This window comes from Physeter macrocephalus, chromosome 15 (genome assembly GCF_002837175.3).
Source record: "Physeter macrocephalus isolate SW-GA chromosome 15, ASM283717v5, whole genome shotgun sequence".
Lineage (NCBI taxonomy): Eukaryota > Metazoa > Chordata > Mammalia > Artiodactyla > Physeteridae > Physeter > Physeter macrocephalus.
The window spans coordinates 17,863,536-17,880,430 of NC_041228.1; the positions used below are offsets into that span (position 1 = coordinate 17,863,536).

General features: G+C 41.5%; 1 protein-coding gene across 1 annotated transcript in view; it reads left to right on the forward strand.

The window, feature by feature from the left end:
* Positions 1-16,895, forward strand: part of SNTB1 (syntrophin beta 1) — a 246,707-nt gene that overhangs the window by 104,164 nt on the left and 125,648 nt on the right. Inside the window, exon 3 of the mRNA XM_024129385.3 lies at positions 1,568-1,784. Coding sequence (XP_023985153.1) covers positions 1,568-1,784 — 217 coding nt within the window. The remainder of the gene's footprint in view (positions 1-1,567; positions 1,785-16,895) is intronic.

Consider the following 16,895-nt stretch of genomic DNA (forward strand, 5'->3'; position numbering starts at 1 on the left):
ATCACCAAAGATCTGGAGGAAGTGCCCCCTGGTTTGCACCCATTCCAATCCACTGCCATTTGTAATAACAAATACCTCTAAGGGACTTAGCCAAATCCCTCCCCCAGCCCCAAGCAGCAGAGAACCAGACCATGTAAGTGACAGAGAGAAGGATATGGAAGCTTATATTGCATATTCCAAGAATCCAGTTGCCCTGTCAACTTGAAAGCTGTCTAAGGACCAAATGCTTAAATTTAGAATTGGCAAATACCACCTTAGTAAACATCAAAGAGCAGAATTCTAGTCTGCTCCATTCAGCTTTTAAACGATTTTGTTTCTTTAAATTTTATAAAGTAATATATGCATATGGCTAAACATGAGAATGGTATAAAAGAGTAATAAATGAAGAGTAAAGGTCTATTTTTCCATCGTCTTGACTTGCAGTTCCACTCCTAGAGCTAACTACCGTTAACATTTTCTTGGATTTTTATCCAGAAATAGTTGTAGCTATACGAGGATAAATATCTATGATTTTATACACAAAATGAGTACAGTATATGCACTGTTCTCTAAAGTTTTTTTAGACTGTTAATAGATCTTATAGGTTTTTCTACATCAACGCATCTATAGCTATCTCTTTTTTTTAATGAATGTATAAACGTCTTACAATTTATTTAACCTGTCCTCTTTCTTTTTAGTGGACATTTAGGTTGTTTCTAGTTTTCGGCTCATACAAGTAATATTTTTGACATCACAGATTTTTACCATTACAAAATAAGTGTTCTTCAGTGTATTTCTTTGCATATATGTTCTTTTTTAAAAATTTTTTAAAATTTTATTTATTTATTTTTGGCTGTGTTGGGTCTTCATTGCTGTGCACAGGCTTTTCTCTAGTTGCAGCGAGCTGGGGCTACTCTTCATTGTGGTGCGTGGGCTTCTCATTGCGGTGGCGGAGCATGGGCTCTAGATGCGCGGGCTCAGTAGTTGTGGCTCAAGGGCTCTAGAGCACAGGCTTGGTAGTCGTGGCGCACGGGCTTAGCTGCTCTGTGGCATGTGGGATCTTCCCAGACTGGGGATCGAACCTGTGTCCCCTGCATTGGCAGGCGATTCTTAACCACTGCGCCACCAGGGAAGTCCCTGCATATATGTTCTTAATACTATTAAATTGAAAAGCCTATCCCTGCATCTCAACAGAATAATGGAGACGTGGATAGTTAATGTGGCCACCAGATTCCCTACATCTATACTGAATAACTGTATGTCTTTTAGCCTAAGATATGCTTTCTCACTCTCTGCCCATTTGTTTTTCAGCCTCTTTCCCAGAATGCACCTCATAATCAGAAAAGATAGAAATTGTCATAATTGAAAAAAGCTGCGGGTAATTCTCAAGTTCAGGTTATCCTGACGGCAAGTTCTAAAAACCACGTTGGTACATAGTTTAAGGAATAGAAATTCTGAATCTTGTTCAGATTTTAAGAGTCTCTGTTTAAGAGCTTATCTAATACAAGTTTCAAAAATGCCATCAGACTTTCCAGAAATTCAGCCCTGAGGTACTGAAAAGTGCTTACTGTTGTCTTTTTGCTTGCAGTGAAGTATATGCGGGAAGCCACACCCTACGTGAAGAAAGGCTCCCCAGTATCTGAGATCGGGTGGGAAACGCCTCCGCCAGAATCCCCTCGGTTAGGGGGCGGCTCCTCAGATACTCTGTCATCGCAGTCCTTCTCCTTCCATAGAGACCGGAAAAGCATCCCTCTCAAGATGTGCTTTGTCACTCGGAGCATGGCCTTGGCTGACCCTGAGAACAGGTAAAGACGGCTAACGCCCTCCTCCGTATCTCAGCTGCTCTTTGGCCTCTGCGGTTGAAAGAGAACTTTTATCAGGCCGTACTTGTGTTCTGGAAACACGAGTTTCCAAAGAATAGCCTGAAAGGACCACGATGCAGGAATGTATATGTCAAGCTAGGCCTCCCTCTCTTTCTTCCTCCATCCTTCTTTTTCTTCCTTTTATCCTCATGAAGAATCTGTATACTAAGCTCTGGTTCTGGAAAAAGTTGAATCAGTGGAGTCAGGATCTTATGTGTCTTCCCTGGGTCTGCCTCTGCCAGTATATGTGACTTTGGGCAAGTCTCTCGGAGCACTGAACCTCGGTTTTGTCGTATGTAAAATGGAAACAGTTGAAATCAATACCTCGTTGAGTTGTGAAGATTAAATGAGGAAATCCATGTGAAGTGCTTAGCCCAGGACAACCTTCCATGAGTATAAGCTATAATACTATGTATTATTCCTATTGTTTTTTTTTTTTTTTTTGGCTGCACCATGCAGCATATGGGATCTTAGTTCCCTGACCAGGGCTCGAACCCCTGCCCCCCTGCATTGGAAGCACAGTCTTAACCACTGGACCACCAGGGAAGTCCCCAATACGATGTATTATTGATGTTAGGTAACAATAAGCAACTAGGCCTCTCTGGGCCTCGGTGTCCTCAACTGTGTACTTGGAGGGTTTGATGAGAGCATCCTTAACACTCTTCGGCTCTGAAACTCTCTTTTTCCTCAAGAGAGAAAAAGGGGTGGCCTCGATCCAAGCCTGGAGTGCTATTTCCCAAAGCCTATATATGACATCTTTGCCACAGGATAGATATATAACCCAATCCATGGCAATTAGAAGGAATCCAGGCAAGATGAGCAAGTATTTGGGGTCCCTCTTTCCCCAAAAGTTTTCCTTTATCTCTGCTGCACAGAAAACATACATCTGGAAAATAAAAGACATGTAGAGAAGAGAGAGAGAAATTGAGCCATTGAAGGGGGAATCGTGGTGACCTTTGCATCCTCATTCAAATGCTAAAAAAAGAAACAGCTCTACTGGCCCTTATTTACAATACAAGTGGGAGAGCTGCAACCCCACCCGAACCCCAGGAGGAAGTATTTGGCTGCTGGTGGGGAAAACCCAAAGGAAATAAGAGCAGGGAGAAAGTTGCCTCCTTGGCTCACAGCTCAGTGCTTTTTTTGTCCTCTTCCCAGTAAACTTATGCTAAGGAAGCTGCTAGCCCTTCTGACCCCAGTCAGCTGCAGGGTCTACCCCGCTCCCGGCCCCGCCCCCGTCTCCTACATCAGTTCTATCTGCATAGGGATCAGAGATCAGCCATTGTATGCGCGAGCCAGGGGGTATCAGCAAAAGATGAATCTGAGAAGGCAGACTGGGAAGGAGGCAGAATTCTTAGATGGTCCATTCCCACCTGTTCTGTGTTTTGCTTCCCCTCCCCTCAATTTCTACCACTTTCCTGGGCCTACAGTTGACATCCAGGTTCCTGAGTTTCCTCTTCCCTGGGCTTTTACCCACTCAGTCCAACAAGTCCTTTCTCCCAAGAGTCTGAGGTCTAAGGTTTCAGATCTGATGAATTCACAATTTATCCAGTGGCTGTCTTGTGCTGAGCAGCATGCTAATTACTTCAGCCCAGAGACTGCAAAGTGGCAGCCTTTAGGTGTCCCCAGCCCACAGATATGTTTTTTCAGTGGTCTATCTAGGGTTGCAAAGAAATTTGAATTAGTTGCCACATTGAATAGTCAGAAAATTTCACATTAAAAAGCCAGATTTCTGGACTTCCCTGGTTGTCCAGTGGTTAAGACTCTGCGCTTCCACCGCAGGGGGCACAGTTTCGATTCCTGGTCGGGGAACTAAGATCCCACATGCTGCATGGTGCGCCCCCCAAAAAAAAGAAAAAAAAAAGGTTTCTGCAACTTTCACATGGGCTATAAGAAATTACTTTATTTTTTAAAAAAAGCCAGATTTCTACTTTTCTAGAAAAATTAGAAGATCTAATGATATCATTAGGCCTATATTGCCGCAGGCAGGCCTCCCATCTATAGGAGCCCAGCAGAGTCTTCTCCTTTGAAAAGGGAATGAACTCTCCTAGTCACTCCTTTTGCCTTACACTTAGGGGATTCAGTTAATTACCTGCCTGGGTCTTCACATTTCCTGCCTTGTCCTTGAATTTGTAATCATGTTTAGTCCTCTGAGTTTCTAACATCATCCCCATTCTACAGATAGAAATAACTGAGGCTCAGGGCTTACGTAAGTTCCTATGGTCATATAGTTAATGTATGATACAACTGGTCTTTAATGTCATGCCTATAGAATGGGTGACAGTGTCAGTTTACCATTCCCAGAAAAATACAGAGACTAGAAAACTCGGGGTATTGTAGAAGTGGTTAATACATTAGGGAGAGAGTTTGAGTAGATGATTTCTAGGGTTCCTTTCAATGGTAGACTTACATGCTATCATATTTCTCCCAATCATTTAATTACATTGTAAAGAATATTTGGGGAGATATCAGGCCTTAGTTCAAATATTGGAAGCTTCATTTTGTCAAGCCAGTAGAGAGGATGCATTTTTTAAAAATTTTATATTATTGAAGTATCGTTGATTTACAATGTTGTGTTAATTTCTACTACACAGCAAAGTGATTCTGTTATACATATATATACATTCTTTTTCATATTCTTTTCCGTTATGGTTTATCACAAGATATTGAATATAGTTCCCATTTTTAAACTTTTATATTTGTGCTCTTCAAGTTGACCATTGATAAGTATACGTAGGGCCTCCTAGGTGGTAAGGGAAAGCCTGTCCTGCTGGGGTGTGAGAACCAGTAGGGCACGACTGAAAACGAGAATCCAGCTAAGCCAGAGGGTCCAGGAGGAGATTTTGGTCCAAACAGATCCAAAACTGCTGACAGTAAATTAACCTTTCACAATGTGTCCGTGTATCAAATCACCGTGATGTGAACTTTAAATATCTTACAATTTTGTCAGTTATACCTCATTAAAACTGAAAAAAAGAAAAAAACCCCAAAAGACTAGGGGCTTAATTGAGTCTTGACCCTGGTTGAATAAAAGAAGAAAAGAAAAATAAACAAATATTTTATGGAACTCCAGTCACATGCCGGGCAGAGTATAATATACCAGTCAGAAATATGGACTCTGCAGAATTCGACTCTGTGCTGAATATGAGACACACCTAACACAAAGTGATTTTAAAAGGCCAAAATTATAGGCTGGGCAGATTATATAAGGCAAATGCAAACTAACAGCAAAAACAAAAAGCATCAATTTTGATCTTGATATATGACAGGGTAAAGTGCAGACTGAAAAGCACAGAACAAGACAAAGAAGAACTGGTTTGTTAAAGGCCAGAGTTCACCAGGAACAGAATTCAGCAGTTATGAATGCACATCAAGTAACACAGCAGCAACCTTTACAGCAAAATATGCAGAAAATGCAAGAAGAAATAGAAGCATACTAAAATTAGGTAGTTCAATACTACTCTCAATCCAAGACAAGGCAATTGGACAAAGGATAAACAAAGATACAAAAGACCCAAATGACATAATTAAGGGATGTCTGGATACATCAGTCTTTGTACCCTGATAATAAAGAGTACACTTTTGTTTTCTAATCCACATAGAACATTCACAAAATTAACCATAGATTGTCACCAAAAAATGCAATAAGTTCCATAAGGTAGAAATAATACAAACAACATCCTCTGACGATTGTGGAATAAAACTAGAAAATCAATAACAAAACCAAAGCACAGAAAGCCTTTCTTCAAGGAGTTTTAAAATCTCTCTCTGAAATAAATAACTCTTGGGTCAAAAGGGAAATAGAAACTGAAAGTGTAGCATTTTTAAAAATAATGAAAATTATGCAAATATTAAATATAAAAGGGAAAGAAGTTGAAAGGGAGAGTGTTGCCTGTGGTGTCAGCTAGATCCACGGTGGAATCTTAGCTCCACCACTTATGTGTGAATTTAAGCAAGTATCTCATTTAATCCAGATAACCACCCTAGGTCGTTAAGTACTCTAATCTCTATTTAGAACGAAACTTGGTTCAGAAACAAGAGTTGAAGCCAACAGGAAATCTGAGATTCAGACCCAGGCCTGGCTGGCACCAAGCTCAGTTTCTTAATCATGACACCCCATTGCTTCCGATTTTAGCACCTGGCAGAACAGCTCACCTGAACTGTAAGCACCATGGCCAGGAATTAACGGTCTCCTGGATGCTAAAACCTCAGCATCTCGGGGCTAATCCCCTCAGTTGGTGACACACAGCTACTCATAGTTTGCATTAAAAACTCTAACGTTCAATATCTCAAATTGAAACAGCCATAGAACAGCAGGTAGCATTGCTGCTCTTTCTGTAACAAAGGTCACCCAGCAGGCGCTGAATCCACAAGAATATGTCACTGCTAGCGCTGGTTGTCAATGATTACAATAGTTTTTTTGAATTCCACCTCGTAAATATCTCCTGTGTTTCACAGTCAGCTCTTTGCCTTCACTGGCCACTGCCCTAGTCCAGGCCCAGACTATCCCAAGTCCTCTAGACTATTGGGACATATTTTCTACTGGATGCTTCCAAGGTTCTAGTTTGCTCCCCTCCCCCATCCCCTAGCATCTACCCTACTCGCAGCTAGTTAAGGGAGTGTGAAACACTCAGAATTTATCCATTTGGTCAACATGGCTTCCGTCACCTTCACTAACCATGAAACTCCTCAGTATTTAGTAAAATCCCCATGAGGTTTTGGAGCTTTCCTAACTGTCCAGCGCCTCTGCATCTCATCCGTTATGCTCCAGGAACCCTTAAACAACTTCTGCACACCCTACACTTGCCTCCCTGACAGCTTCCTAGTCACCCTTTAAGCCTCAACACAGGGGTAGCACAGGTCCTGCTATACCTTGTGTATAGATCCATTCATGATAGCATCCTTTATAGTGACTTGTGATTTTTTTTCCTAACATGATTACCCAGTTCTTAAAGCCAGAAGACCCTTGAGGTCTGGGATTCCCCATGCTTTTACTTCGATATCCCAGCTTTCTAAAAATTATTATGAAGAGAGATAAGCAGCAAGTGATAGAGTAAATGGAGGGAAATATTAACAGTAGGTACACCTGGGTATTCATATATTCTTGGCACAATTGCTAATTTTCCAAGTTTTCTGTAAATTTGAAATTATTTCCAAATAAAAAGTTAAAGAAAAACCCGCACACTGCCCAAAAAAAGAATCCCAGCTTTCTAGAACATTGCTTGATATAAAGCAGGCATTCAAAAATATACGATGTTAATAAATGATAAATGGCATATTTATCTGCCCATTTTTGATATTCTTACCTTTTCAAAAACTTCTATTTAAAAAAATCTTCTACTAAATATTCTTGCAAATAAAAGAAAAAACACGGCTCTATCCTGTCACGCTCAGCAAATTTAAACCAAGACAATTCATTAACCAAGCCCGTTGAAAGCAGATGGACCAATGCAGTGGGTGGTATACAAAGCTTTGTTCATGACTCTGTGTACTAGTAACAGACCCCACTGTAGATCTTCATGGTTAAATTATGGAACACACAATCTTTCTTGAAAAACAGTGCACATCTCTAGTTACAGCACGTAAGTGAAAAATGCACAGAAAGCGTTGTTGTGGTTTCAGGTGGAAAAGCTCCGCTCATCACACCATGATTCAGAGGGATGGGATCTGGTAAATCTGGTAAATCCTATAGGACCCATGGATTTGTTCCCACAAAGTGCCCTCGGCGATATCCCCATAATCCAGTGCCCAAGCTTCAGCCACAGAGGATCAGAAACCTAATTAGAGGCACAGTGACGTTGGATCCATCTCTAAGGGGTGCACTCATATTAACCAAGCAAACTAGGATTCACTTGTAACGGGCAGTGCAGTTGTCAAACAGATGTAAACACCTGCCTGGGAGGATCTGTGTGTCCCCGTTAGGGACAGGCGGTATTAGAAGACAAATGTAAATAATAAGCAGAATATCAGAACTCCAAGTAACAAAAACACCGTGGACTTTCAAGGCAGCCTAAACAATGCATTCTCTCCATGTGGGCCAGCTATGTGAGAAATTAGATTGTTACCAAGGTTATCAGTACAAGTTATGCCAATCGACCGTAAGAAGTATATTTTCCATGAGGAAGCTGGAAGCTGTCCTTTCCTAGATCAGAAGAGCTTGGCCACGGTGGCCGTTATGTTAATTTCTGCTCTACTCAGACTCCCATCTCCTTTGGTCTGTATGTAAATGGCCCGGGTTTCCCCCAAGTGGCTCTCCTCTGTCCCCTTAATTTCACACAATCTTATACCTGATGGGGATCAGAACAGCGGACTGAATTTTTGCTGATCAAATTATATCATTTTCCAGTCCTGGCTCCCTGAAGTTGCTCCAGGATCCCTTCGTTCAGAGTTTTAGGTGATCCCAAATACTTTAGTTGCACATTTATAAACAGATGGTCTTTTAGTGACCCCCAGCGGAAGAGTAATCATTTTGCTGGTTTTGCCTTATTTTCTCCTTTTCCCACTGTCTGGGGACACATTATTGTCCCCACCCCACCCCCCATATCTTATGTAGAATTCTAAACTATACTCTTTAAACTTAGAATACTAGTGAAAAATCCTCTCCTGTAGTACATCCAGAATGAAGATTCATGAGGTACTTATAACCATCTTCTTTCCACAGTGAGTTCTTGCTTATGAAAATTGTTTCTCCTGTTAAGAGGCTCATAAAACATGTATTTTCTTGGTTCGGTTTTCTTCACTCTTGGTTGGACACATCATGGTGGCCTCATAACTGAAAATACCACCAGCAGATCATGATTGATGTTACATTTTGGAAACAAAGGAAAAATGAAAAATCAATTTATATTGGTGCTGTAGTAAGTGGACGCAGTTTAAATATCTAAAACAGAGGCCCAGATTAATATCAATGAATAAAACTCTAGATTGAAGTTAGAAAATGTGAGTTTGAATCCCAGTTCTGTTACTTATTCCCTTTAACTCGAGACAGATTATCTAATCTCTCTGATTCCCAGGTTCTTTATCTATAAAATGTGCTTTAAAATACTGACCACATAAGATTGTTGTGATGATTAGATGACTTAATGTAGATATCCTCTAATTCCTGGCAGCATAACCATGGCATAAATGCAGCTTTCGATCAAAATATCCTTATTCCTGGGTGCAAGAGGGGTGGGGGGAGTTTTTTCCAGCAGAGAAGTTTCCAGGTGATCTCCCCAAGCTGTTGAGCAGAGGCTGTTTTGTAAGACATTCTTTCACAGAGGGGTTTAGCCTTTTGAGACATCCGGCTCTCTGCAGAAACTTCAGTTCCAGTTTCCCAACTCCTGGGCTCATGAAGCCTTAGCTGTCATTTATGTATCAAGACGGTCCTCAGCCCCCCACCACTACCTGATGCACTCTCTGACACCACCCCACTCCACCCCATTTCATCAGGGATGCCTCGGACTGAATACTCACCCTCCTGGTTTTCAATGCCCTTGTACCCTTTTTTTTTATACCTGGGAGTTTCCTTTTCTTTCTTGCAAGCTCAGTATTACACTAAAACATAAACAAGCAAACTTTTCTTATTATATCTTATCCAGCATATCTAGGTGTTCATAGCAGAAGGGTTTCTGAATCTGTGTAGACCACTATTGTGCTGGAACGGGAAGCCTCCTCTCATGGCTGCAGAATTGCTTGTAATTGGCCATGTGTATCATGAACAAAAGTCAATGTTCTATTTTTTCAACTGTTATTTAGAAAAACAAGTTAAACTTTACCATCATGTTGAAAACTAAAAACAAACAAGTTGAGTATTAACCTTTGGATGATCTACCACTTTCATTTGAAAGTGTGGGCTTCCCTCTACCACCAAGAGCACGATTTTGGTCATGCTTATTCATCTGTCTATACCTGTCCGTTTATCTATCTGTCTATCTATCTATCTATCCATCTCTGTATCCATCTACTTATTTATCATCTTCATCAATCACATATATATCTATCTATATCTATCTATCTATCTAACATCTCTCTATCCATCTACTTATTTATCATCTTTATCAATCACATTATCTATCTATCTGTCTATCTATCTATCTATCTATCTTTCTTTCTTTCTACCTCTCTGTCTTTCTACCTATCTTGCTCTCTGTTCTTGTTTCTTACTCAGACAAGCCCAGTGAACTATTTTGTTACTGTAGGAAGAATATGCATAAAACAAGAGATGGCCTTGGTGTTTGTTTCAACTGTGCTCACATTCTGCATTTGGGAAATATAGGAAATGGAATATATACTATTATTTCAACAATTTGTTTAAAGATAATGGGAAGGGGAAATTCGGGAGATTGGGCTGAATTAGTCAGAAATCTGACATAGGAAATAAAGTCCTGATCAGTTGTATTGTTTTTAAGTGTACATAGTGAGACAAATTAAGGAGGCATGCCTCATAGCATTCATAAAACAGACCTAAGAAAATAGGTAAGATGCTCCCTTTTTAAAGTTATTTTAAATGAAAGTTTAAATTTTATCAAAAAACAATAAAGGCAGATAGTTTAAAAATCAAATAAATCTAAAAGATTTGTTTTACAAAAAAAGCAATGGATTCTTATCATTAATCTGCAGCCCATTTGTAAGCCAATCCAGAGACTCATGTCTGAGATCTGGGAAATTTCCTCATATTATTTATTTGATAAAATTCTCCACTGGTTTCTTTGTTCTTTCTCTCTGCCTCCCCTGTTGGAAGGATATTGGACCTCCTAGATTGATTTTCTAGGTCTGTTTCTTTCTCTGCTATTTCCACCATATTTTTTTACTTTATTTTTTGACCGTCCTCATGAATATATCTTGTTTACATTTCGGCTTTTATATTTTAGCTCTTTTTGTTCTCTGAATGTTCTTTTTTAAGAGAATTCTGTTCTTGTTTTATGGATCCCATATTTTCTCTTACTTCTTGTAGACTATTTATTAGTTTTGTTTATTTTTCATTGTGCTCTTTGTTTCTCCAGTTACCTTTTTTCTGCTTGTTTCGATTTCATACTCCTTGCTGGAGGTTTTCCTCAAATGTCTGGTGACCCACTGCTATCTGTTCATTTTCCACATGGAGAGACTAAGAAGCCTGTTGGAACCTATGTGTGTGAGGAGTGGGGCTTAATCGCTGTTGAGAATTCACACACAGTTGCTGCTTGCTGAGTCAGCCATACTAAGAGACCCCTTCTGATTCTGCACATGTTGGTGTTTGGAAGTTTGAGTTACTTAGGGGAGAACCATCTCGTCTCTTTCCGTGGGTGTGGGTGGTGGGAAAAGTGGAGAACCTCCCTCTACCAGCTTTCTCACAGTCCCACCACTCAGCTTGCAGACCTCACACAGGACCCTTGTTTTGAGCCCTGCATCACCCCCAGTCCTGTCTCTGGAGGTTCCAAGCCCCTGCAGGTTTGCAGAGCCAAGGGGCTCACACTTCGCTGAGATCCTGTCTTCAGCCCTTCAAATTGTAAATTGCTTGCCTCTTAGTAAGGAATTAAGAGGCATTCCTTGCCTCTGACTCTGTAGTCAGTTACCTGTTCCACTGCTGTCTGTCCTTCACACATGCATTGAACTCTTGCCTCTCTTATTTTCTTGTGGGTTTTATACCTATTTTACTGTCTTTTTCCTGGGATCTTTTAAGGGAGAGGAGATGAACATGGGTGGCCAAGCCACTATGTTTTTCCCAGTGAGAACCCTACCTGATTTGCATCTTTATATACAACAGAGTGCACCAAAGGTTCATTTTAATGAGCTTAAAAAACATTTTCATAGCCTTGTTATTTTTAAGAAAATCAGTTTCCTCCATAGATACACTTCAGGACTGTATTCATCCTAATTATCATACATTTTTAACCAGTGGGAGATGAATTAGTAAGGCTTCCCTGGCAATGGTAAGAAAGTTACAAAAGGGAATTCAACTATCTTTAGTTAGCCTTGAGAAAAAGAGTCGATGAGAAGACTTGCCAAGCATGGTTCTGTGATTTCATCAATACACCGGTAAAATGAGTTCATTTTAGTCCATTCCTGTGCCTCTAAACACCATTCCAGGAAAATCTCAGTTTCCCCTCTTCTAAGAGCACTTTGGGACATTGAACTTGACCATCTGGGTGCTGAGAGATTTTTGCTAATGTTGACTCTCATTTAGGTCTTGATCCTTTGCTCTTGATTCATTAATTGAACTCCATTTGGTTTGCAAAAAGCCGCCCCAGGATGTCCAGCTGAGATAATGAAGCTTCTGAAAATAACTCCAATGCTCTCATGCAGGCGTTCCCTATTCAAGCAGGCATCACCTACCGGGCAATGGGGACAAGGGAGAGAGAGGGAGGTTCACAGAGCAGTCCGTGCCCTTTGGTCCTTTGACTTATGCGTGGAATTTTATTCTCCTTAGTAGAGGATGGGTTTGGGGCACAAAAAGCTGCAGACACATTTAGAACAACACCCACTTCGATATACAGAGCCTGTGACTGTTGAGAGATACTCTGTCTGTTTCTAAATAATAGGAATTTTGACATTGCCAGTCCTTTAAACCAGGTTGAGATTTTCTTCCTTCTCTTAATTTCAACTTTTAAATAGATAGTTTTGATCATTCTTTGCTAGATGTTGAAGCTGCAGCAGTGACAGAGTTCTTGCCCTGACACAGCTTACCGTCAGGTGGGAAATAGGTACAAGCACGCCGGCAATTACAAAACAATGCTACGGAAGGGTGATGAGAGAAGTAAAGGATGCTGTAGAAGCTGTCTCACAGGACAACTACCTAATCCAAAGTTCTGGTTTTGGAGGGGGTGGGTGCAGGCAATAAGGGGTGATTGTCGGAGGCGGTGATGTCTATGCTGAGACTTGAATCATAAAATAGAAGTGAGCCAGGCCAAAGGTCACTGCAGGGAGGCAGAGAAGGGATTCTTGGCAAAGGAAATAGTATGAGTCTAGGCACCAAGGCAAGAAAAGACATAGTTCTGTTAAAGAACTGGAAGAAATCGGTCTCTTTGGAGCAGTCGATGAGAAGACTGTGTCAAGAGTCTGGAAGGGGGCTTCCCCCGTGGCCCAGTGGTTAAGACTCCGCCCTCCCAATGCAGGGGGCCCGGGTTCGATCCCTGGTCGGGGAACTAGATCCCGCATGCATGCCACAACTAAGAGTTCACGTGCTGCAACTAAAGATCCCGCGTGCCGCAACTGAGACCCGGCACAGCCAAAATTAAAAAAAAATAGAGTCTGGAAAGGTTGTCACAATCTGAGCTAAGCCATTTTATGGTTGGACTTCATCCTGGGAGGGTCTGGAGCAGTGCAACAACGGAACAGAGATCCCTCGGGCCTCACGGTAAAGCACGGGCTGGTAGCGGAAGGCAGGACTGGAGGCTGGGGGAGCAGTGAGAGGGCTCTCGCAGAAATGGAGGTGAGAAATAATCCCAGCTTCTACCGGAATAGGACAGAGGCACTAAGGAGAGGTTGGACGAATTTGAGAGATTTTAAGAAAGAGAATCTGCAGGAGTTCATGATAAAGCAGGATTGGAGGGATGAGGGAAAAGAAGGTGCCCAGAACTAATCCATGGAAGCAGAGCCACACGCCTGGCCACTGTTTCCTAGATGATTACACTGGCCCTGAGTGAACGGGACTGAGGACACGTATGTTTTGGTACAGGGTTGGGGGTAGGTAGAGGCTTAGAACAAGTTTAGGCCTCTGGAGATACTGCCTCGATTGAGAGTCTGAGTCTGATACCTTTGGACGGTTTTATGTCCCTACCTGGATTTGCAAGCATGGTGAGGACCAGTAGCATGTCTTGGCTTTCTTTTGCATTTGCCACATTTCTTAGAAGACCACATAGAAATCACTCACTAAATACAGAAGGGCAATTGCAGTGATTCCAGTCAGGGTCCTGGCAGGTGTCTGTCTTGAAGGGTTAACTGAAGAGCTTTTAATGAAGGGACTGTTTATGGAAGAGTGGGCTGGGTTAAAGGAACCAACGACGGATGGAGGGGCACCCAGCATGTAGCAACAGCGGGAAGCTCTTCCCACCTCCTGGGGCTGAGGGGCAGGGGTAACAAGTTTCTGCAGCCCGGTGAGGACCAGAGGCCTGGGAGAGGCACAGTGGCCCAGGGAGCGTTGGGGGTAGGTCAATACCCTCAACCCTTCCTTTTTTTTTTTTTTATAAATTATTTTATTTTATTTTATTTATTTTTGGCTGCTTTGGGTCTTCATTGCTGCACACCGGCTTTCTCTAGTTATGGCGAGTGGGGTCTACCCTTTGTTGTGGTGCGCGGGCTTCTCATTGTGGTGGTGTCTCCTGTTGTGGAGCACAGGCTCTAGGCGTGCAGGCTTCAGTAGTTGTGGCACATGGGCTCAGTAGTTGTGGCTCACGGGCTCTAGATCGCAGGCTCAGTAATTGTGGTGTATGGGCTTAGTTGCTCCGTGGCGTGTGGGATCTTCCTGGACCAGGGCTCGAACCCGTGTCCCCTGCATTGGCAGGCAGACTCTTAACCACTGCGCCACCAGGGAAGCCCAACCCTTCTCTTCTTCTGCCCTAGAATCTCCTGTCGATGCTTCCAATTGGCTGCATCCAACTGGGAGCCAGAAGCTAGGGAGCCTGAAAGATTAGTTAGAGTTTGACATCTTGGAGCACAGAGCAAGGCAGAGAAGGGCAGAGAATGAATCTGGAGGCAACCATAGAAAAAAAATCACAAAAGTGTATATACATTCTGCCTTTTTGAACATAGGTCTGATATGTATATGACAAGTTATATACAAGTTATATACTAGTTATAAGAAAAATGTGGTTGACCCCAACACTTCGTTTCCTGATCTTGTTGGATAAAAACGTCTTGGACAGTCCCAAGTCGATATTTGTAGGTTCCTGCTTAATAAATGGTGTTATGCCCCGTCTAGAGTTTTGATCGAGATTTCTTTTCACCACGGTGATGCGAGCTGGATATAGAGATGGCAATTGAGAAGTTTAGAGAAAAAGACAGTTTATTTTACTCAGGCTGGGAGCTGCCAGAAGGACAGGGAAACGGAGTGGACAGGGCAGCATAGCTAAGAAATGGCCTTGATGATCATTGACGTCATCTCTTTGGAAAGTGGCAGAGGTCTGGAGGGGGTGTCCTCTTCCATTATGACAGAGCTGAGGGCTGGAGAAAGGGCAGGTGAGAGCACTGCTGTGAGTATACCAAGCTGCTTTTGACAGTGAAATCTCCATAAAAAGGCAACAGATAGACAGATGGACATGTGAGGAGAGGGGGGTACATTTGAGCAGTAACCGTTGGTCAGTGAGAATCAAAACTGCAAAATCTTTTTAACATTCATTTGCTCTCATCTAAAATGCCGTATCATTTACCCTTTATAGACACCCTTTGACTCGGCATACGGTGCTTTTTTTTTTTTTTTCCCCCTAAGATAAAACCCTCTCTTCTACCTCTGTTATGAAACACACAGTAAAGGCCAAGGAGTACAATGTGCTTCATTTCCTGTATTGTTAAATATTCAGGCAATTGGAAAATGTTTCCTCATGTTACTTGGAAATGAAACACTAGATCCAGAAGTTAGAATTCTTGGAGCTATTTTCTCAAGCTCTCTGGTAATATTTTTTTACTGGATGTGTTGTGTCATCTTGAAAAGATGATTGACTTTCAGGCCAGGCTAACCTGAGTTTCATTGCTAGCTTTTCTACTTATTATCTGGGTGATTTTGGTCAATTTACTTAGCTTCTTTGAATTTTTTTTTATATATAAAATGAGGGTGATAGCATTTCTATGTATGTGCTGTTTTAGGAATTAAATAACTTGGTATGTGCCTAATTACCTGTCACATAGTAGGCACTTAATCCCTTCCCATTTACCTTTTTTTCTGGTGCAGAAATAGCCAACCCTAATAAGATTATCAAGACAGTCTTTCAGTGTCATGAAGATATGTTACGAATTTTTTAGATAGTTTTATTAAGTGCTGGGAAAGCCCTGGGAAAAATATTGAGTTCGAAAGTATAAAATAGCTGTTTAGGTAGATGAAAACCCCATCGTCATTTTATACACTTCTGTCTAATACTGCATCTGTAGTAGTTGACAGTCTGAAGAACTGGGTCAATCTGCAAATAGTATCTTTAGATTAATTTCTCCAGGAAAGAAAGAGACAGGACTTGAATCACTAAGAAGGGGTAGACTCCTACCAAGGCCACATACAGTTTTATAGAAATATTCCAATAAGTCTTGATGGAAGAATTCTCTAGCCAGCTGTCAGATATGTAGAGAAGGAGAGTGATAGAAAAAAAAAAAAACCAAAAAAACGCATGCAAGCGCCAGAGTAGGAATTAAAACCAAAATATTTCTGCGGATACCACAGTAATCCCAGGATCCTATTGACTTCAATTTGCATCAGGTTTCCAGGCTTCACAAATCTATCATCATTATGTCTATGTACAGAGTTATAATAGTGCTGTTGATGGGCGACCAGCAGTATAGAACGTGTATTTTAGTCATTTCTTTCTGGATTTGCAGATTCTTCTGTTATGTTCCATCCATCTTTTCTTTTTGAATTCTTTTTTTTTTAACATCTTTATTGGAGTATAATTGCTTTACAATGGTGTGTTAGTTTCTGCTTTATAACAAAGTGAATCCGTTATACATATACATATGTTCCCATATCTCTTCCCTCGTGCATCTCCCTCCCTCCCACCCCCCCATCCCACCCCCTAGGTGGTCACAAAGCACCGAGCTGATCTCCCTGTGCTATGCGGCTGCTTCCAACTAGCTATCTATTTTACATTGGGTAGTGTATATATGTCCATGCCACTCTCTCACTTTGTCCCAGCTTGCCTTTTCCCCTCCCCATGTCCTCAAGTTCGTTCTCTAGTAGGTCTGCGTCTTTGTTCCCATCTTGCCCCTAGGTTCTTCAAGACCATTTTTTTTTTTTTTAGATGCCATATATATGTGTTAGCATATGGTATTTGTTTTTCTCTTTCTGACTTACTTCACTCTGTATGACAGACTCTAGGTCCATCCATCTCACTACAAATAACTCAATTTCATTTCTTTTTATGGCTGAGTAATATTCCATTGTATATATGTGCCACATCT